The 18037-nt window shown below is 43.0% G+C and overlaps 1 protein-coding gene across 4 annotated transcripts in view; it reads left to right on the top strand.

Moving 5' to 3' along the window:
- The window catches only part of elf1 (E74-like ETS transcription factor 1), a 264760-nt gene that overhangs the window by 213377 nt on the left and 33346 nt on the right, over window positions 1–18037 (top strand). For all 4 annotated transcript variants that reach the window (XM_080187728.1, XM_080187727.1, XM_080187729.1 and 1 more), the window contains one exon: window positions 6506–6671. In XM_080187728.1, coding sequence (XP_080043854.1) covers window positions 6506–6671 — 166 coding nt within the window. The remainder of the gene's footprint in view (window positions 1–6505; window positions 6672–18037) is intronic.

Raw genomic sequence — 18037 nt, 5'->3', positions numbered from 1 at the left:
CCTCACCACCCGCTGGGTAAAGAACCTACCCCTGACATCCGTCCTGTAGCTACCCCCCCTTAATTTAAAGCCATGCCCCCTCGTGCTAGCTTTCTCCATCCGAGGAAAAAGGCTATCACTATCCACCCTATCTAAACCTCTAATCATCTTATATGTTTCAATAAGATCCCCTCTTAGCCGCCTTCTTTCCAACGAAAACAACCCTAAATCCCTCAGTCTCTCCTCATAGGACCTCCCCACCATACCAGGCAACATCCTAGTAAACCTCCTCTGCACCCTCTCCAACGCCTCCACATCCTTCTTGTAATGCGGGGACCAGAACTGCACACAGTACTCCAAGTGCGGCCGCACTAGAGTAGTGTACAGTTGCAACATTACACTGCGACTCCTAAATTCAATCCCCCTACCAATAAACGCCAAGACACCGTATGCCTTCTTAACAACCTTATCTACTTGATTCCCAACTTTCAGGGATCTATGTACACACACACCTAGATCCCTCTGTTCATCCACACTATTCAAAGTCCTCCCGTTAGCCCTATACTCGACACATCTGTTGCTCCTACCAAAGTGAATTACCTCACACTTCTCCGCATTAAATTCCATCCGCCACCTCTCGGCCCAGCTCTGCAACCTATCTAAGTCTCCCTGCAGACTATGACACCCTTCCTCACAATCTACCACACCTCCAACTTTGGTGTCATCAGCAAATTTACTAATCCACCCAACTATACCCTCATCCAGATCATTAATAAAAATTACAAACAACAGTGGCCCCAAAACAGATCCCTGAGGCACACCACTCGTAACTGTACTCCATGATGAATATTTACCATCCACCACCACCCTCTGTCTCCTATCTGATAGCCAATTCCTGATCCAACTTCCTAGATTACCCACAATCCCATACATCTGCATTTTCTGCAGAAGCCTACCATGGTGAACCTTATCGAACGCCTTACTAAAATCCATGTATACCACGTCAACTGCCTTGCCCCCATCCACCTCTTTGGTCACCTTCTCAAAAAACTCAATAAGGTTAGTAAGGCACGACCTACCCGCTACAAAACCATGCTGACTATTTCTAATCAATTCATTACATTCCAAATAACTATAAATCCTATCCCTAATAATTTTTTCTAAAACCTTGCCCACAACAGAAGTAAGACTCACCGGTCTATAATTCCCGGCAAAGTCTCTGTTCCCCTTCTTAAACAATGGGACAACATTCGCTATCCTCCAATCCTCCGGAACTACACCAGAGACCAATGACGACCTGAAGATCTGAGCCAGAGGCTCTGCAATCACCTCTCTAGCCTCCCAGAGAATCCTAGGGTAGATCCCATCCGGACCAGGGGACTTATCTATTTTCAGCCCCTCAAGAATTTCCAGCACATCCTCTTTATCAACCGTAATACTGTCTATTTTACACCCCTGCAACCCAATGTCCTCCTCAGCTATATTCATGTCCCCCTGCGTGAACACCGAAGAGAAATATTGGTTCAATACTTCTCCAATCTCCTCCGGTTCCACACACAACTTCCCCCTGCTGTCTGTAACTGGCCCTAATCTTGCCCTGACCAACCTTCTGTTCTTGACATACCTATAGAACGCCTAGGGGGCACAAACAGTCCCCTAGTTAAGGTGCGAGGGGCAAGGTTTAAAGGAGATGTATGAGGCAAGTTTTTTTACACAAAGGGTAGTAGGTACCTGGAACTCGCTGCTGGGGGAGGTGGTGGAAGCAAAAACAATAGTGAGTTTTAAGGGGTGTCTTGACAAATGCATTGAATAGGATGGGAATGAAAGGATATGGTCCCTGGAAGGGTAGGGAGTTTTAGTTCAGTCGGGCCGCATGGTTGGTGCAGGCTTGGAGGGCCAAAGGGACTGTTCCTGTGCTGTAATTTTCTTTGATTCCTTCTCTATGAACGGTATGCTTTGTCTGTATAGCACGCAAGGAACAATACTTCTCTCTATGTTAATACATGTGACAATAAATCAAAATCAAACAGAAATGTTGACTAATAAAGCAATAAGAATGGTTAGCCTTTAGCAATTGCAAGATAAACTCCTCAGTACTTTAATCCTGCTGCAAAAACTAATATGACAGTAAAATTATAGCTTCTAAATTTGCCATCAACTGGGGAAATGAATTGATAAATAAAAGAACAATCCTTTACTGTGAATGGGCCAGACTGGGGCACTGTGGCACTAGAATACTGAGTTGCTGCAGTTCAACACATATAAACACATTGATGGGATAGCTTCTAATGATATGTTGTCATGGTTTGACCAACAACGCCCACTCACTCTGCTGGCTGCAACCACTTGAGAGGAGACTGCTCTGAAATACTGAATGTGAAAGTGCGAAAATGTGCACTTAAATATCTCCGTGGTATCTTTAGAGATCTAAAACGGTTGTACTTGTTGTGTTTCATTTGGGGGGGAAAAAATGAATAAAGTTACATTTGTCAGTTTGCTTACAATAAGTTTTTAAGAAGACTAAATTACAGCACCACGTGAGCCAACCCATACCTGAAGGTGAGAACCATGAAGAACAGCAGTCCAATATGTGAATAAAGTTGATTGAAACTTGTGCTCAGACTGTCTGAGATTGACAGATGTCTGCTGCCCCCTCCTGGCAATCTGTTCCTCTGCACCCCCACCCCTTACAGATTCATAGAATCCAACAGTACAGGAGAAGGCCATTTGGCCCATCGAGTCTTCACCGACCACAATCCCAACCAGATACTTTCGCCTTAGCCCCAAGCATTTACCCTAGCTTGTTCCCCTGACAGTAAGGGGCAATTTAACATGGCCGAGCCACCTAATCCACACATCTTTAGACTGTGGGAGGAAACCGGAGCACCCAGAGAAAGCCCACGTGGACACGGCGGGGTGGGGGGGGAAATGTGCAAACTCCAGACAGACAGTGACCAAGTTGGGAATTGAACCCTGGCACTGAGGCAACAGTGCTAATCACTGTGCCACCGTGTCACCTTCCTCCCCACTAAACCAGAATGAAAGGCACCTTTCTGTTTAGGGTGTCTGTGATTTACCAATCTGCCCCTGGGATCGGGAGAGTAAATGTGGGCATCTTGTGCAATGATGTCAGTTTTGTCCTGACTGAAAATGCAGGAGCTATAAACATTAAATTACCTAAATTGGCAGCAGTTAAGGAGCCTGTTCACAGGAAAAGTCAATGTAACCTAGAACTTATCAGCAAGTCATCATTGTTTGGTAAAACATGCCAGCTTCCATTAAAACCTATGAGCTGAATCCTGTAACAAGATTTCTTTCTAATCCTTTAAGTACGTCACTGTCCAATCTTTGAATGAGCCCATTCCATAGGAACAAAATCAAAAGTTAATGGGCCACTGAAATTCCTGCACTTTAATTTTTATCATTTTCACCTCATCAAGCAAGGTGCTGGGGAATAGAACATTTTCCATGTCAAGGGCAACCTGGATGAGCAAGGAATAGTTTCAGGTTAAGTGGCTTTGTACTTAAGTGGCCTCTAGTCTATCCGAGCTACAAAAGAGCATCAGTGCAAACATTCTCACTGCCCTCATAACCATCCAATGGCCACTCAGGATGAGATTGCCAATTTACTACCAAATTAAGAGCAACTTTGTGCTTTGGGCACCTAGAAACCAATTTCACATTGGGCCCCTAGAGGCATCAGAAAGTAAAGTACTGTCAACCTGGATTTAAACTCCTGTCCTAGGGAGAGCCTCAAAAGCATCCAAATAGCTTTCCTTTCACTGCCTGTTACTTTCAGGTAGTTAATTTGTGTGTGACAGGAATCCAGTTTTCAAATTGCTTCCTGGCATCATTGAACCATCTCCTCCCTGCCACACTTCTTTCCCTCCGCCCCCCCCCCCCCCGCCCCCCCCCCCTGCACCTCACCACCCTTCCTTCCCTCTCTTCCCCCCACTGCACCTCACCACCTTTCCTTCCCTCTCCTCCCCCGCACCTCACCCCCCTTCCCCCATAAGCCCCTGCACAACACCTGAACCCCTCCCCCACACCATCTTAGCTGTGCCCTGTTCTTGGCACTAAACGGTTTCTAATTATAATTTTTTCATTTATTCATGCCTAATGGAAATGTTTTAATGTTCTGATTTCAGAAGGTAGAAATAGTTTGTATTTTTAATGAGTAAATATTAGACAGTAAAGTTCTTGGAGGCCTTATTTTTTTGCTCCACATCAGACTCGCCCGGAGGGGAGCCTTATTCATTAAAATTATTATTGAGCAATCAAGGGAAACCCCATTGTGCAGGGAAGTGATTTTACTTAAAAAAAAATGATGAGATGAATCCAGTAACATAGAGCTTGTATTTTAAACGATTGAAGAGTACAGTTTTGGGATGGGTGTTGGTAGTGGAGAGACTGTCGAGACTTTTGGATTTGTAAGTAAAAGTTTATTTATTGGTCACAAGTAAGGCTTGCATTAACATTGCAATGAAGTTACTGTGAAGTTCCCCAAGTCGCCACGCTCTGGCACCTGTTTGGGTCAGTGTACCTAGCCAGCACATCTTTCGGTCCGTGGGAGGAAACCGGAGCACCCGGATGAAACCCATGCAGACAAGGAGGATGTGCAGACAGCGACCCAAGCCAGGAATCAAACCTGGATCCCTGGCACTTAGAGGCAGCAGTGCTAACCATTTGTGCCACCGGGCTGCTTATCAAGGGGAGGATGAGCTGTATGTTCAGCAGTTTAGAAGGAGTGGTCTGGTGAAATGGAGGAAGATGGGAAATATTTCAGCAGAATGAGTGCGATTGGTGCAGCTTATTTCACTTTATTTTTATGTACAAAAAGAACACAGGAAATAGGAGTTGATAATTTGGTCACTCAAGCCTGCCCCGTCATTGAATAAACTCGTAGCTGATATTACTGTATCTTAATTCCCACCCCAGCACAACCCATTAACCCATTGACTTGCTTGCAGATCAAAAATCTGTCTAACTTGAATATGTTCAATGACTCAGCTGCCACTACTGTCTGGGGTCGTGAATTCCAAAAATTAATGGCCCTCTGAGAGAAGAAGTTCTTCAGCACCATCTCAAATGGGAGACCCCTTATGTTGAAACAGTGCCCCTTAGTTCTACACAAGGAGAAGTATTCTCTCAGCATCTATCCTGTTATATCCCTTCAGAATCTTTTGTTCCACTAACGCCACCTTCCCTTTTCTCGTCAAGGACGGTGTTGAGGAAAGGGAGGTGAGGGAGATTCCTGCTGATTGATTGCAAGACTTTCAGTGAGCTAATGTCCACATCACAACTGTGTTTCTTGGTCATACTGATATTTCCTGGGATTGAACCAGTCAGGTTGGGTAGCTTTTGTTGGAACACTGCTTAGTGAGATTCGGCCTTCCCTCTCAGGTAGATGTGAAAGATGACTAGGCACTATTTCAGAGAACCAATTTCTTCTTGAATCCTGACTGAGATTTGTCCTTCAGCCAAGACATAAAAACAGATTCTTCTTATTACTTTGTGGCACCTCAAAGTGTGCTAACTGGTTGCCATGTTTATCCATGACAATAGTGACCTCACTTCAAAAAATATTTTTTAAACGGCTGTAAAGTTTTAAAGTTTATTTATTAGTGTCACAAATAGGCTTACCTTAACACTGCAATGAAGTTACTGTGAAGATCCCCTAGTCGCCACACTCTGGCACCTGTTGGGGGTGGAAATGTGCAGACTCCACACAGACAGTGACCCATGCAAGGAATCGAACCCGGATACCTGGCACTACGAGGCAGCAGAAGTAACCACTGTGCCACTTTGGAATATCCCATGGTTATGAAAGTTATGTGAATGAAAGTCTTTCTTTCTTATTTTTTAAGATACCAGCTTTTATTACAGCAGACGTTTATATCATTGCCATTCTGGAAGGTCAACAATGAATGTCCCAGAACAGTCAAAAAAGCATTGCTATATAGGAGTTAAAGCATTGGTCAGTGAGTCACAGCCAGCTAAGATATTCTGAGTAAAGTGCTGTGGGTTTGTTTTGAGAGCAAATACTTGCAGGTTTTTTTTTTAAACTTCTCTACCGCTAACCCCAAAACCTGTTTAAAATGACGTGAGGTGACACCTTCTGGAATCAACACACTGCAGATATTTTGAGAACCGCCAATTGTGTGGGGGCGACTTGGTACATTGCAGTCAATTCTACAGCTGCCCTTTCATTACCCTGTGGATAAAGAAAGCATCTTTGCATCAGTGCTGAGTGACATGTTTTGATGCTGCCCCTGACGATTAGGTAATCGCTTTTAATAGCCATGAACGTTTTATTAAAACAAAGCTGTTTGGTAAAGGGTGGAGTGGAATTCAAACTAACTTTTCCGGTTGGACACCTGTTGATGTATTTTAAAACCTGATTTCAGCAGGGTAAAGTATTAAGAATAACATACTGATGTACTTGATTTTAGATGCATTCTGAACTCAGTTTTTTTTCCATCTCCTTTCCTTTAATCCTGTTGAATGTCTTTTCTTTTTACCCTAGCTTGAAGACCCTCTGTCGTTTCCTGCAGTGATCGTAGAACAAGTGCCAAACACAGACTTGTTCTATTCTAGCCTGGATTGCGATGAGGTCTCCACCAGGATGATGGACGATACATCGTTGGATGTTGTTGAAGAACAGATAATAGAGGATAACATTGGTCTTTCAGGTGTGTATCTTGATGTGACAGTCCAAGAGTAAGAGTTTGTGTAACGTTGAGGATGGGTCGGAGTGCATATACAGGGCGTCATTTATGACAATATCCAGTCAGTTCGAGAAGGCGAGTCTTTAATTCCAGCCTGTTTCACTTTTGTGTGTTAGCTTCAACTCCCGTGCTAGCACTCAGCTTGTGGCTTCAAGTCTGACGCTCACACATGAAAATCACCGTATGCTATAATCCAAACTGACACTCCAATGCCAAACTGAGGCAGTACTGCGTTGTTGGAAGCTGAGTGTACAAGATTTCATGCCATTATATTGTTTAGGAAGAACAGGGGAGATCTTCCTGGTACCCTGGTCGATAATTACCTTTCCATTTGAGTGAATAAACAGATCACCTATTCATTATCTCATTACTGATTGTGGAAACTTGCTGGTAGAAATTTGGTGGCCTCCTTTCCTGTATTGTGTCTACAGTGAAGAAATATTTCATTAGCTGTAATGCCCTCTGGGATGTCCTGTGGCTGGGAAAGGCACAGTTTAATTTCTCTTCTACTAAGGCCAGCTTCTGTGGCCAGCTCAATGTAGAGATCCCCAATCTTATGCACCATTGTATATTCTCACAGTTTTATCCAAGATTCAGAGCTCAAATGATTTTGGATATTCCTCATATAATAGTTCATCGCAGATGGCTTGGCATTATGATAATTTGACCATGGCCCAAAAACCCAGTGTTAGGTATTTGACCTACCTGGCCCTGCAAACTCCTCTGGAGTGATATCACTCTGCTCCCCAACAATTCAGCTAAGCTTACCATTGTGGCTGGCTTTTGGGTGGGAAATCTGTTAATGATAAAATACATGCAGGATGGAGTTAAGATTCTTCAAAATATAAACCTAAACCTCTGTATTCCCATGGCCTACGGACTAACCTGAATCTCACCACCAACTATTACTTACGTGGCGAAAAACTGCAGCAGGCGACGGTGCAGAGGGACCTCAGGGTCCTTGTGCATGAGTCGCAAAAACCCAGCTTGCAGGTGCAGCAGGTGGTCAGGAAGGCGAATGGGATGCTGGCCTTCATAGCGAGGGGGATTGAATATAAAAGTAGGGAGGTCTTGCTGCAGCTGTATAGGGCATTGGTGAGGCCACAGCTGGAGTACTGTGTGCAGTTTTGGGCGCCGCACCTGCGCAAAGATATTTTGGCCTTGGAGGGAGTGCAGAGGAGGTTTACTAGGCTGATACCGGAGTTGAGGGGGTTGAGCTATGAGGAGAGGCTGAATAAACTAGGCTTGTACTCGTTGGAGTTTAGAAGAATGAGGGGAGATCTCATTGAGACGTATAAGATGATGAATGGGATGGATAGGATAGAGGTGGAGAGACTCTTCCCGCTCAAAAAAGACACTAGGACTGGGGGCACAGCCTCAAGATAAAGGGGGGGCGTTTTAGAACGGAGTTGAGGAGGAACTTCTTCACTCAAAGGGTGGTGAATCTCTGGAATTCTCTACCCGTTGAAGTGGTGGAGGCTGCCTCGCTAAATATTTTCAAGAAGCGGGTTGATGGGTTTTTGATAAGAGAGGGGATTAAGGGTTATGGGGAGAGGGCGGGAAAGTGGAACTGAGCCACGACAGATCAGCCATGATCTTATTGAATGGCGGGGCAGGCTCGAAGGGCCAGATGGCCTACTCCTGCTCCTATTTCTTATGTTCTTATAACCCCTGCCAACCACCTTCTGCCCATGACGTGCATCTCCTGCCCAGCTCCACCACCCTTGTGTGTAAGAGACTTCCTTTGGAATTGACAAACTGCAGCATAATTCCATTTACACCGTCCATATTTGTCAGCCAATGACATCACTCAAATGACTGTCTGTCAGTTATTTTTATTAAGCTTGACTACAAAGGTATTGCTTGAAATGCATGAAACACACTGACTCATCCACAAAGACTAGGTCACTTCATCTTGCTTGCTTTCAATGTGTTGCATGTTTTTTTTGCTTCCATGCAGTCAAATGCAGTTGTAACTCTACTAGAGCAAATTCTTAATGGTCGTAAGGTTGAAGTCTGGAGGAGGGCAAATGCAGACCTCCAACCTGAAACCATTCTGCCATTCTTATAATATCCATTGCCAATCATGGTCAAATTGTTGTAATGCCAAGCCATCTGCGATAAACTATTGTACAAGGAATGCCCAAAATCATTTGAGCTCTGAACCTTGGATGAAACTGAGAGAATATATGATGGTGCATAAGATTGGGGCAAAGGAAATTCAAGATTGATATGAAGATGATCTTTTTGTGCAATGTGTGTTAACATTTGGAGCTGGATTTTCGCAGAGCCCAAAGCCATTTAAAAATGGCAGATGGAATCCAATTCTGGGATTCTCACCTCCATTTTAGCCATTAAGGGATAAGTGTGTGGACTCAGTATCTGCACTCCTGACCTAGTTGGATCCATTGCAAGAGAAGTCAGCTCCCAACTCCCCATTCCCTCAAAATTTGCATGGAGTTGGGTAACTTCTTAATGATGTGATTCATGGTTTCTCAGAAGCATTGTGAATTGCAGTCTAGATTCGGGAACCCTTAGAAAGGCAAGTTCAAAAGGTGCTAACAATGTTTAGTTAACACCTTTTGAACCATTGAGTCCCTACAGTCCCTTATGCCTTCCATGCCAAGACAATGCCAATTCATGCTCCCAGTAACTCCCAGTGGCCACCCATACCCTCCATGCCAGTAGTCACTCCCTGTGGCCCTCTAGTCTCCATGCCAGCTCAATGCCAACTTATATTCATTCACCCATTATGTACTATGTATGTTACTAATGCGTCATTTAATACTAATGAAATTGTGAGAGGAAACAACCACCTATTCAGATACGCTCCAAGTGGGAAAAACTGCTATTCCTACAATCTGACAAAAATGTCAACAAACAAAGCATTAAAGCAACAATAACAAAGACTTCAAATACTTCACACCTCTTAATCTTGTCCAAGTAAATACTGAGACATTGACAAAATAATCACAGAAAAAATAGATTTTTGTAACCATTTAAAAATGGCGATCAAGCAAAGTCAGCAATTCGCTTTACTTGTCAAAATAGATTCCCTGCTGAGCCAATGAATTTATTGGTCTTGCCTCCAGCCTGTCCAAACCATGCTGAAGCATCTCTGCATCCTCCTCACAGCTCGCCCTACCACCCAATTTTATATCACCTGCAAATTTGGAGATAATGCATTCAGTTCCCTCTTCTAAATCATTAATATATAATGTGAACAGTTGGGGTCCTAGCACAGATCTCTGTAGAACCCCATTAGCCACTGACTGCCAATCAGAAAAAGACCCATTATGCCAAGTCTTTGCTTCCTATCTGCTAACCAGCTTTCTATCCATCTCCAAGGCATTACCTGCAATCCCTTGTGCTTTAACTTTATGTAAAGTTCAAATTTTATTCATTAGTCACAAGTAAGGTTTACATTAACACTGCAATGAAGTTACCATGAAATTCCCCTACCTCTAGTAGTCTGTTATGTGAGACCTTGTCAAAAGGTTGTAGCCTTGTACTGTGAGGATGCACATTTTACCCAGCACACTTTGACACGCAATTGTCTCTGTGGGTGCCAGGATATGCTTCCAAGGCTAGCAGGCTCAGTTCTATCATCTCTTCCTGCACCACCACCCCCCCCCCCCCCCCCCCACCCCTTCCATTGTGCGCAACCTGGCACTTCAGACGAAGGCAAATTGGGGATGCTTCCCACTTCCGTTTGGCTTGTAGTGAATACCTGGCCCTAAGAATAAATTTTTTGATAGGCAAGTAAAAGCCCAAGCCTTGAGGTCAAGTAAGAGACAAATTGGATGTGTGATGGTTTTCCTTGGGTGAATATACTCGAGTGGACCTGCTCTGTACCTATGATGATTATTGTGAGATGCTTTTCCCAGAGCAGTGTATTTTTAGAAATATAGAACAATTTTTATATTCCAGTAGTCAGTGCTTAGTTTCTGATTACATACTGCACGTCAGTATGAAAGTGAGGTAGTGGCGAACATATAAACTGACTGTAAATTTTTTTATAGATATGTAAAGAGAAAAAGATTGACAAAAACAGATGTAGGCCTCTTATAATCAGAAACGGGAGAATTCATAATGGGGAAGTAAGAAATGATTGAGGAATTAAATTTATACTTTGCTTGAGTCTTCACAAAGGAAGACATGAATAATGTACCAGAAGTGCTGAGAGAAACATGGTTTAGTGCGGAGCTGAAGATAATCAGCTTTAGTAGAGAAATGGTTTTAGGGAAATTGATGGTGGATTAATCTCCAGGTCCTGATAATCTTCCTTCCAGAGTATATAAGGAAGTAACCCTGGAAATAGTAGATCCACTAGTGGTTATTTTTCAAAATTCTTTAGACTCTGGAATAGTTCCTACAGATCGGAAGATAGCTAATGGAATCTTGCTATCCAAAAAGGGAAATTGAGAGAAAGCAGAATGATAGACCAGTGACCCTAACTCAGGAAATTACTAGACTCTATTATCAACTTGGCATTTGGAAGGCAATGGTATATCAGACAAAGTCAGCATGAATTTATAGAAGGGAAATTATGCTCGATGAATCGATTGGAAATTTTTTGAGGATGTGACTAGTACAGCTGACCGAGGAGAACTAGTGGATGTGGCTTATTTAGACTTTCAGAAGGCTTTTGACAAGGTCTCACATAACAGACTATTATTTAAAGTTAAAGCACATGGGATTGCACGTATTGTCTTGTGGTGGATAGAAAGTTGGTTAGCAGGTAGGAAGCAAAGAGTTGGCATAAATGAGTCTTTTTCCAATTGGCAGTCAGTGACTATTGGGTTCCATTGCAGTCTGTGTTAGGACCCCAACTGTTCACATATATTAATGATTTGGAAAAGGGAACTGAATGTATTATCTCCAGATTTGCAGACAGTGCAAAGTTGGGTGGGAGGGTGAGCTGTGAGGAGGATGCAGAGATCAGTGTGATTTGAACAGGCTGAATATGTGGGCATCTGCATGGCAGATGCAGTATAATGTGGATAAATATGAGGCTATCCACTTCAGTAGCAATAATAGGAAGACATATTATTACTTGGTTTGAATTGAGAGAAGTGGATACTCAATGAGACCTTGGAGTCCTCCTGCATCAGTCACTGAAAGTAAATGCGCAGGTACAGCTGGCAGTAAAGAAGGCAAATAATATGTTGGCCTTCAGAGCAAGGGGATTTGAGTATTGGGTTAGGGATGTTTTGCTGCAATTGTATAGGGCATTGATGAGGCCACACATGGAGGATTGTGTGCAGCTTTGGTGTCCTTATTTGAGAAAGGATTTCCTAGCTATAGAGGGAGTGCAGCAAAGCTTTACCAAGCTGATTTCTGGGATGGCAGATCGTCATATGAGGAGAGACAAAGTTGATTAGGATTATATTCACTGGAATTTAGAAGAGTGAGAGGAGATCTTTCGAAACTTATAACATTCAAATAGGGTTAGGCAGGGTAGATTCAGAAAGCATGTTCCCAATGGTGGGGAAGTCCAGAATGAGGGGTCATAGTTTGAAGATAAAGGGTAAACCTTTTAGAACTGAGGTGAGAATAAATTTCTTCACGCAGAGGGTGGTGCATGTGTGGAATTCACTACCAGAGAATGTAGTTGAGGCCAACAGGCTGCCTGAGTTCGAGAAGAAATTAGATATAGCTCTTGAGCTAAAGGGATCAAGGGATATGGAAGGAAAGGGGGATTAGGATATTGAATTCAATGATCAGCCATGATCAAAATGAATGGTGGAACAGACTCAAAGGGCTGAATGGCCTACTGCTGCTTCTAGTTTGTATGTATTGCTAATTTTGAATTTGTGATGTACCTCATGACTCAAATTAGCTGGTGTTTTTTGAGTATTATATGCTGATTTTGGGGCTATTTAGTGTTAATTCATTCTGCTAAGCAATAGATTAATTCAGCTAACCACATACAGTAGTGGGGAATAATATCCTGAAAAGTTCCCCTGACAGACAAGGGAATTAAGGGTTATGGGGAGAAAGCAGAAAAGTGGAACTGATCCACTTCAGATCAGCCATGATCTTATTGAATGGCGGGGCAGGCTCGAAGGGCTAGATGGCCTACGCCTGCTCCTATTTCTTATGTTCTTAAAAGCTGTTTTAAAGATGTTATGCCCGGTTGAGACTGTACGTGAATCCCAGATGAATGTAAGTTTTTCCCTTATCCCAATTCATTTAGATTGGCTCCGTCATTGAAACTGTTCTCTTTGTGTCCATGAAAAGTCTGATTTAAAATTCACATTTAAGAATTCTTTTTATTTCGTAATGAAATTGTGATTTTGGTTCAGGAGTTGCCTCTATAATGAATGGAATAGAATGAAATGTTGCCTGAGATGACCATCGGCTGCTCCCCCCTTTTGAGAGAGAATTGATTGGTGGTGATCTAAGCTGAGGATCACCACATCTCGGGCAAGGGGCAAGGGGCAAGGGGCAAGGTTTCAAAGGTGAGGCCTTCATGAATAATCTCAGCAGATACAGCAATTGAACCCACGCTGTTGGCATTGCTTTGCATCACAAACCAGCTGTCCGACCAACTGAGCTAAACCAACCTCCTGAAGCAACACCAGTTCATAAAAGAACTGAGATACAATAGGTCACACAAAGCGAAAAGATTTATCGGGTGGGATTTTCCGGCTGTGCTCACCGCAAGTCCGTAAAATCCCACCGATGTTAACAGACCTTTGCATGGTCCGTGTCCTGCCCGCTGCAATTCCCATTGTGACGGGATGTGACAATTCCAGTGATCATGTACACAATATGCCACCAATATAATATTTGGGTAATTTTCAAAACCATGTCAAGACCCAACTTTTCGAATGTGTGTGGGGTGGCTATAGTTAAGGACAGCACTAAAATAACAAAATGTTCATTGTGGTTCAACATCAACTCTGTAAACCAAATTGTATCATTAGAATCATAAAGTAGTACGGCGCAGAAGAAGGCTAATCGGCCTATCGATTCTGTACTGGCTCTTGAAGAGCAATCCAATTAGTCACACTTCCTGGCTCTTTCCCCATATCACTGCAAATTTTCTCCCACAATTTTTTTTAATCCAATTCTCTTTTTGAAAGGCAATATCGAATCTATTTCCACCACTCTAATAGAAAGTTGATTCCAAATCCTTATCACTCGTTGCATAAAGAAATTTTCATTCATGTTTCCTGCAATTTTTATTTTGCCAACCATGTAAATCTGGTTATCAACCATTTAGCTATTGGAAGCAGTTTCTCTGGATTTGCCTCATTGAAACTTTAATCAGAATTTAGTGCTGGTTGTTGGAGTATCTCTATCTTCATTTAGCTGATGGGAGAACAGCCCATGATCCTTTGAAGGCCATGTTCACATGCAACTTTGTGGATTTTGGGGTTTTCACAGCACTTTTGCCAATGTTACAGTGGATAAACAGAAGGAGGTTCCATAGAATCAATACGCAGACAATGACATGTACCTTGCGACAACCCAATGCTGCACTGTGTGGTAAGGCTGGAGAATGAATGTGTACAGCCTCCAAATTAGATGTTCACTATTGGCTGTCATTCCTATTTCAGATGTTTAGATGTGCTGCCTGTGACTCTGTTTCAGTAAGATTTCATGTATACTTTGAGTCAAGCATATCGTCAGGTAATCAGCCTGTGTTAGGACCCAGCCTGTGCAGAGCTGTGTATAGTTGTTACTCATAATAACTTTAATGAAATTGATTTAAACCAGAACCCTTTCTCATCAGAATGCTTGGCACACGTAGCACAGAGACCTTGTGGTTCACATTAAGACCCTCAACGTACATGCTGGCAGTAGACTGGAAGAGGCCACATGTGGTTGGCAGCAGTGGTTACTTCTAAAGATTTCACGGCACAGAGGTAATTCCTAAAGATACCAGAACACAAGGCAGTGGACTATTTCGGCAGCAACATCAGCTGCAGAGATTCCACCTTACCGGCTCCAATCCAGACTCCTTGAGGGAAGGACAGTCTGTAGCTACAGCACTTAATGGGAAGTCACTCAGAGGGAACCTCTGTCCTGCTTCAGTTTAAAGCCAAGAAAAAGTCCAGTTGCAAGAGATTGGGATCCAAAATTCAACATAGTGACTAGTTCTGAAACACATCGGAGTTCAGCAGTGAGCGAAGATCTCACTCCAAGCTCAGTGATATGGGCAGCAGGCTTTGCTTTACCTGGATCTGTGATCATCTATTATTACCACTCATTCTAACAGTGCAGGCCAGAGCATGAAGTTTGTTTAAAAATAAAAGGTACCCCAGGTTGAGGGGGCCGGGAGAGGCAAGTTACAAAGGATCTCAGCAAGGCTCCGCACAACTGTCTGTTGGCTCCACATTTTATTTTTCAGTTTTGACATCAAACCCAGCTCACCCCAGACAAACAAGGTGTGGCAGCAACCCAGTACAATAAAATACCAACAGCTTCAATAGAACGCAATGTCTCTACAATCTAAAGATCTGCAGCTTTAAATTCTTGCTCTTTATTTCAAACAGGCTCTCAGAAGCAAAGCATCTTGAGTGCTATTTTTAAAATGAACAGCAAAAGGAGAGACAAGCTTTTCCGTCCACAGCACACTGTTATGAATCAAAAGTGATATAGTTGTTGCAAAAGCACAGGGACATCAGACAGGCCATAAGTGCGACTCCTCATACAAAGAGACACACCACTCAGCAACTCCAGTGCAGCCAATAACCAAGAACATCACAGTGGCAAAAAGAGATTTGACTATGAATTGGCAAGCAGGAGATTCTTTGCAGAATTTCAATTCTTTAAACTGCAAGATCCACTCACTTTTTATAGCATTAGCAGGTAGAGGGCCAAAAGGAAAAAGCCACTAATTGTTCTTGATAACCAGGGGATAATGCTTGTGAGCTCAGCTGGTCTATCTGATGAAAACCTGACAAAATCTTCAAGCTCATCGAAGATCAACTGAAGGTCCGAGCCAACTTAGAATTCAGGGGATACAGTTCACGTTGTTCTGACAACAGCCAAGTGAAAGCATTGATCAGTTTATAACCCAGTATTGGTGCAATGCAGCTACGATACCAATGGCCTTATGGAGAGATTGATGGAGATATCATCGCTTCAATACCCAGACAGAGCCAATGGTTATTGCATTATTACATTAATGCAATAATGTCCAGTTGCATTACTGGATGAAGGTGGAAAAAGTGAAACATTTGTGGCTGGCAAACAGCACCTTCAAGCCCTTGATCACAAATCTACCATTGCCACAGTAACCAGAACATCAAAGATGCCCAAATCCTGCATGTGGTCCAGTCTTAAACACAACCCAAGCAATGTCTAGCATACTTTTTGGCATCTACAAACTGTGCTTCATCAAAGGACATTGGGCAAAAATGTGTCACAAATGCAACAAACCTGACATAGCCAAAGTACAAAACTCACCACGAAGAAAGATTCCACACAAATCCAACACAAGTGACAGTTCCAGGGCTTGTCCACTAAATGTAATCATACAAATGAAGTGAGAGTCACCCCCGTACACCACTGCCATTTAAAGATCCAAGCCAAACTGTGTGGCTGCGATTTTACCACTTAGTTGGGCGAGCTGGTAAAATCGCACGAGAGCCTGATTTCTCGCCCTTCGCGATCTTACTGGATTTCCAGCGCATTCAGTCTCCCGCCCATTACTGGCAAGAGGCTGGATAAATTACTTGAATGTATTTAAAACAGCATTAACATGTGACTAGCAAGCATTTTCACATCTGTCAGCTCTCTGCTGGTGACCATTGTGCATTTGCAACCAAGGGTGTGCAGTTGCGCAATGGATCTCTCTGCTGCTGCGGCAACTTTGCTGATGCGTTAAACGTCACTTGCTCCATCCAGTGGCTAGATGTGGCCTAGCTGAGTTTTTTAGTGTCTAAGTCCAGAAGATTCGGAGTAAAGACTCACCCAAAAAACAGATCTGAAACATTTTCATGTACACACTAACTAGGCACTTAGAGTTTTTCCCGTAAACTTCTGCCCTACAGCTAAACTGCCACTGTCGACTCAGTCAGACTGACTCAGTCCACAGTTAGGTTGATTGACCCAGCCAACAACAAAGATATGCCTCTAGATTTTGACGTAGACATTATCGAATATGAGGTGGAAGACCATCCCTATACTGACTTGGCCCATTTTGGGCAGGGTCAAGTCAAAATGGTATAACAAGCCACCTGAGAAAACCTACTGCTACACCAATGAAAACTGCTGTCTGGCACAATTGCATCAAGGATGTTTACAAAAGTATCCCACCGTTTTGGCATTACAGAGATGAACTGGGCATCTACAGAAGCATTATATTCAAAAGCAAGCAATTCAAAAGGCAAACCTCACTACGTCACCTACACATCGGACACATGAGCACACAACCAACACGTGACCTTGCCAGTTTATTGGCCAGGTATTAATAAGGATGTTGACAGATTGAACAAACATTCTATATGCCAGGTGCACCATATGCTCTGTCTGAGGCCAGAACTCTCCATTCACCTGACGAAGGGACTAACCCGAAAGCTTGTGAGTATATTATCAAATAAATAGGTTGGACTAAAACCTGGTGTTGTCAGACTTTTCAGGTGCACCAACCACAGCAAAACAGAGAATCGTTGCAACCACAAGGAATCCTCTCTGCCCTATGATCGAAAACAACCACTGATTTATTCAATCTGGACGGTGAAGATTAAATCTTGGTTCAGATTAAATGACTAAATTCCCTTTCATTTACCAGATCAGGGACGCTTTACGATTGTTGATACACTCAGTATGGATTTCAACATGTTTGTTCTGCCTGAAACCATCGTCTCAGGCAACGGTCCCAAACAAAGAGGATAACTTTTCTGGGACATGTGCAACAAATGAGATGTAAGACACGTCACATCTTTCCTGCACTACCCTCACAGTCCAACGGGTTAATGGATAGATCATCAAGATGGCTGAAGCAACATTTACCAAATGTGAGGCAACTAAGCAAGATTTCTGCGTTACCCTGCTCAATCTTCATGCCATACTACAGAGAGGTAGTGTACCCTCAACCACCAAATTTGATTTTTTTTGGGGGGCAAGTTCGCACTGATCCCTGTCCCGTCTACTCCCAATCCGGATGGAAGCTCATGATATTTTTAGAATGGTAGGAGAGGATATCCCAGCAGCATGAAGAGAGAACAAAATCATCAACACAGTTAAATATAGGTCATATCTTGAGTATAGCTGATCACCATATGAAGACATGAGTACAAGGTGAGGTGCTGTGAAAGTGCACACAGCCATGATCATACTAGGTTGAGGTACCAAACAGACAGATCCTCGGA

This window comes from Carcharhinus amblyrhynchos, chromosome 4 (genome assembly GCF_965287045.1).
Source record: "Carcharhinus amblyrhynchos chromosome 4, sCarAmb.v2.hapA, whole genome shotgun sequence".
NCBI classification, from domain to species: domain Eukaryota; kingdom Metazoa; phylum Chordata; class Chondrichthyes; order Carcharhiniformes; family Carcharhinidae; genus Carcharhinus; species Carcharhinus amblyrhynchos.
Note: the sequence above shows the minus strand (reverse complement) of the source record. Positions and strands in the feature narration are given on the sequence as shown.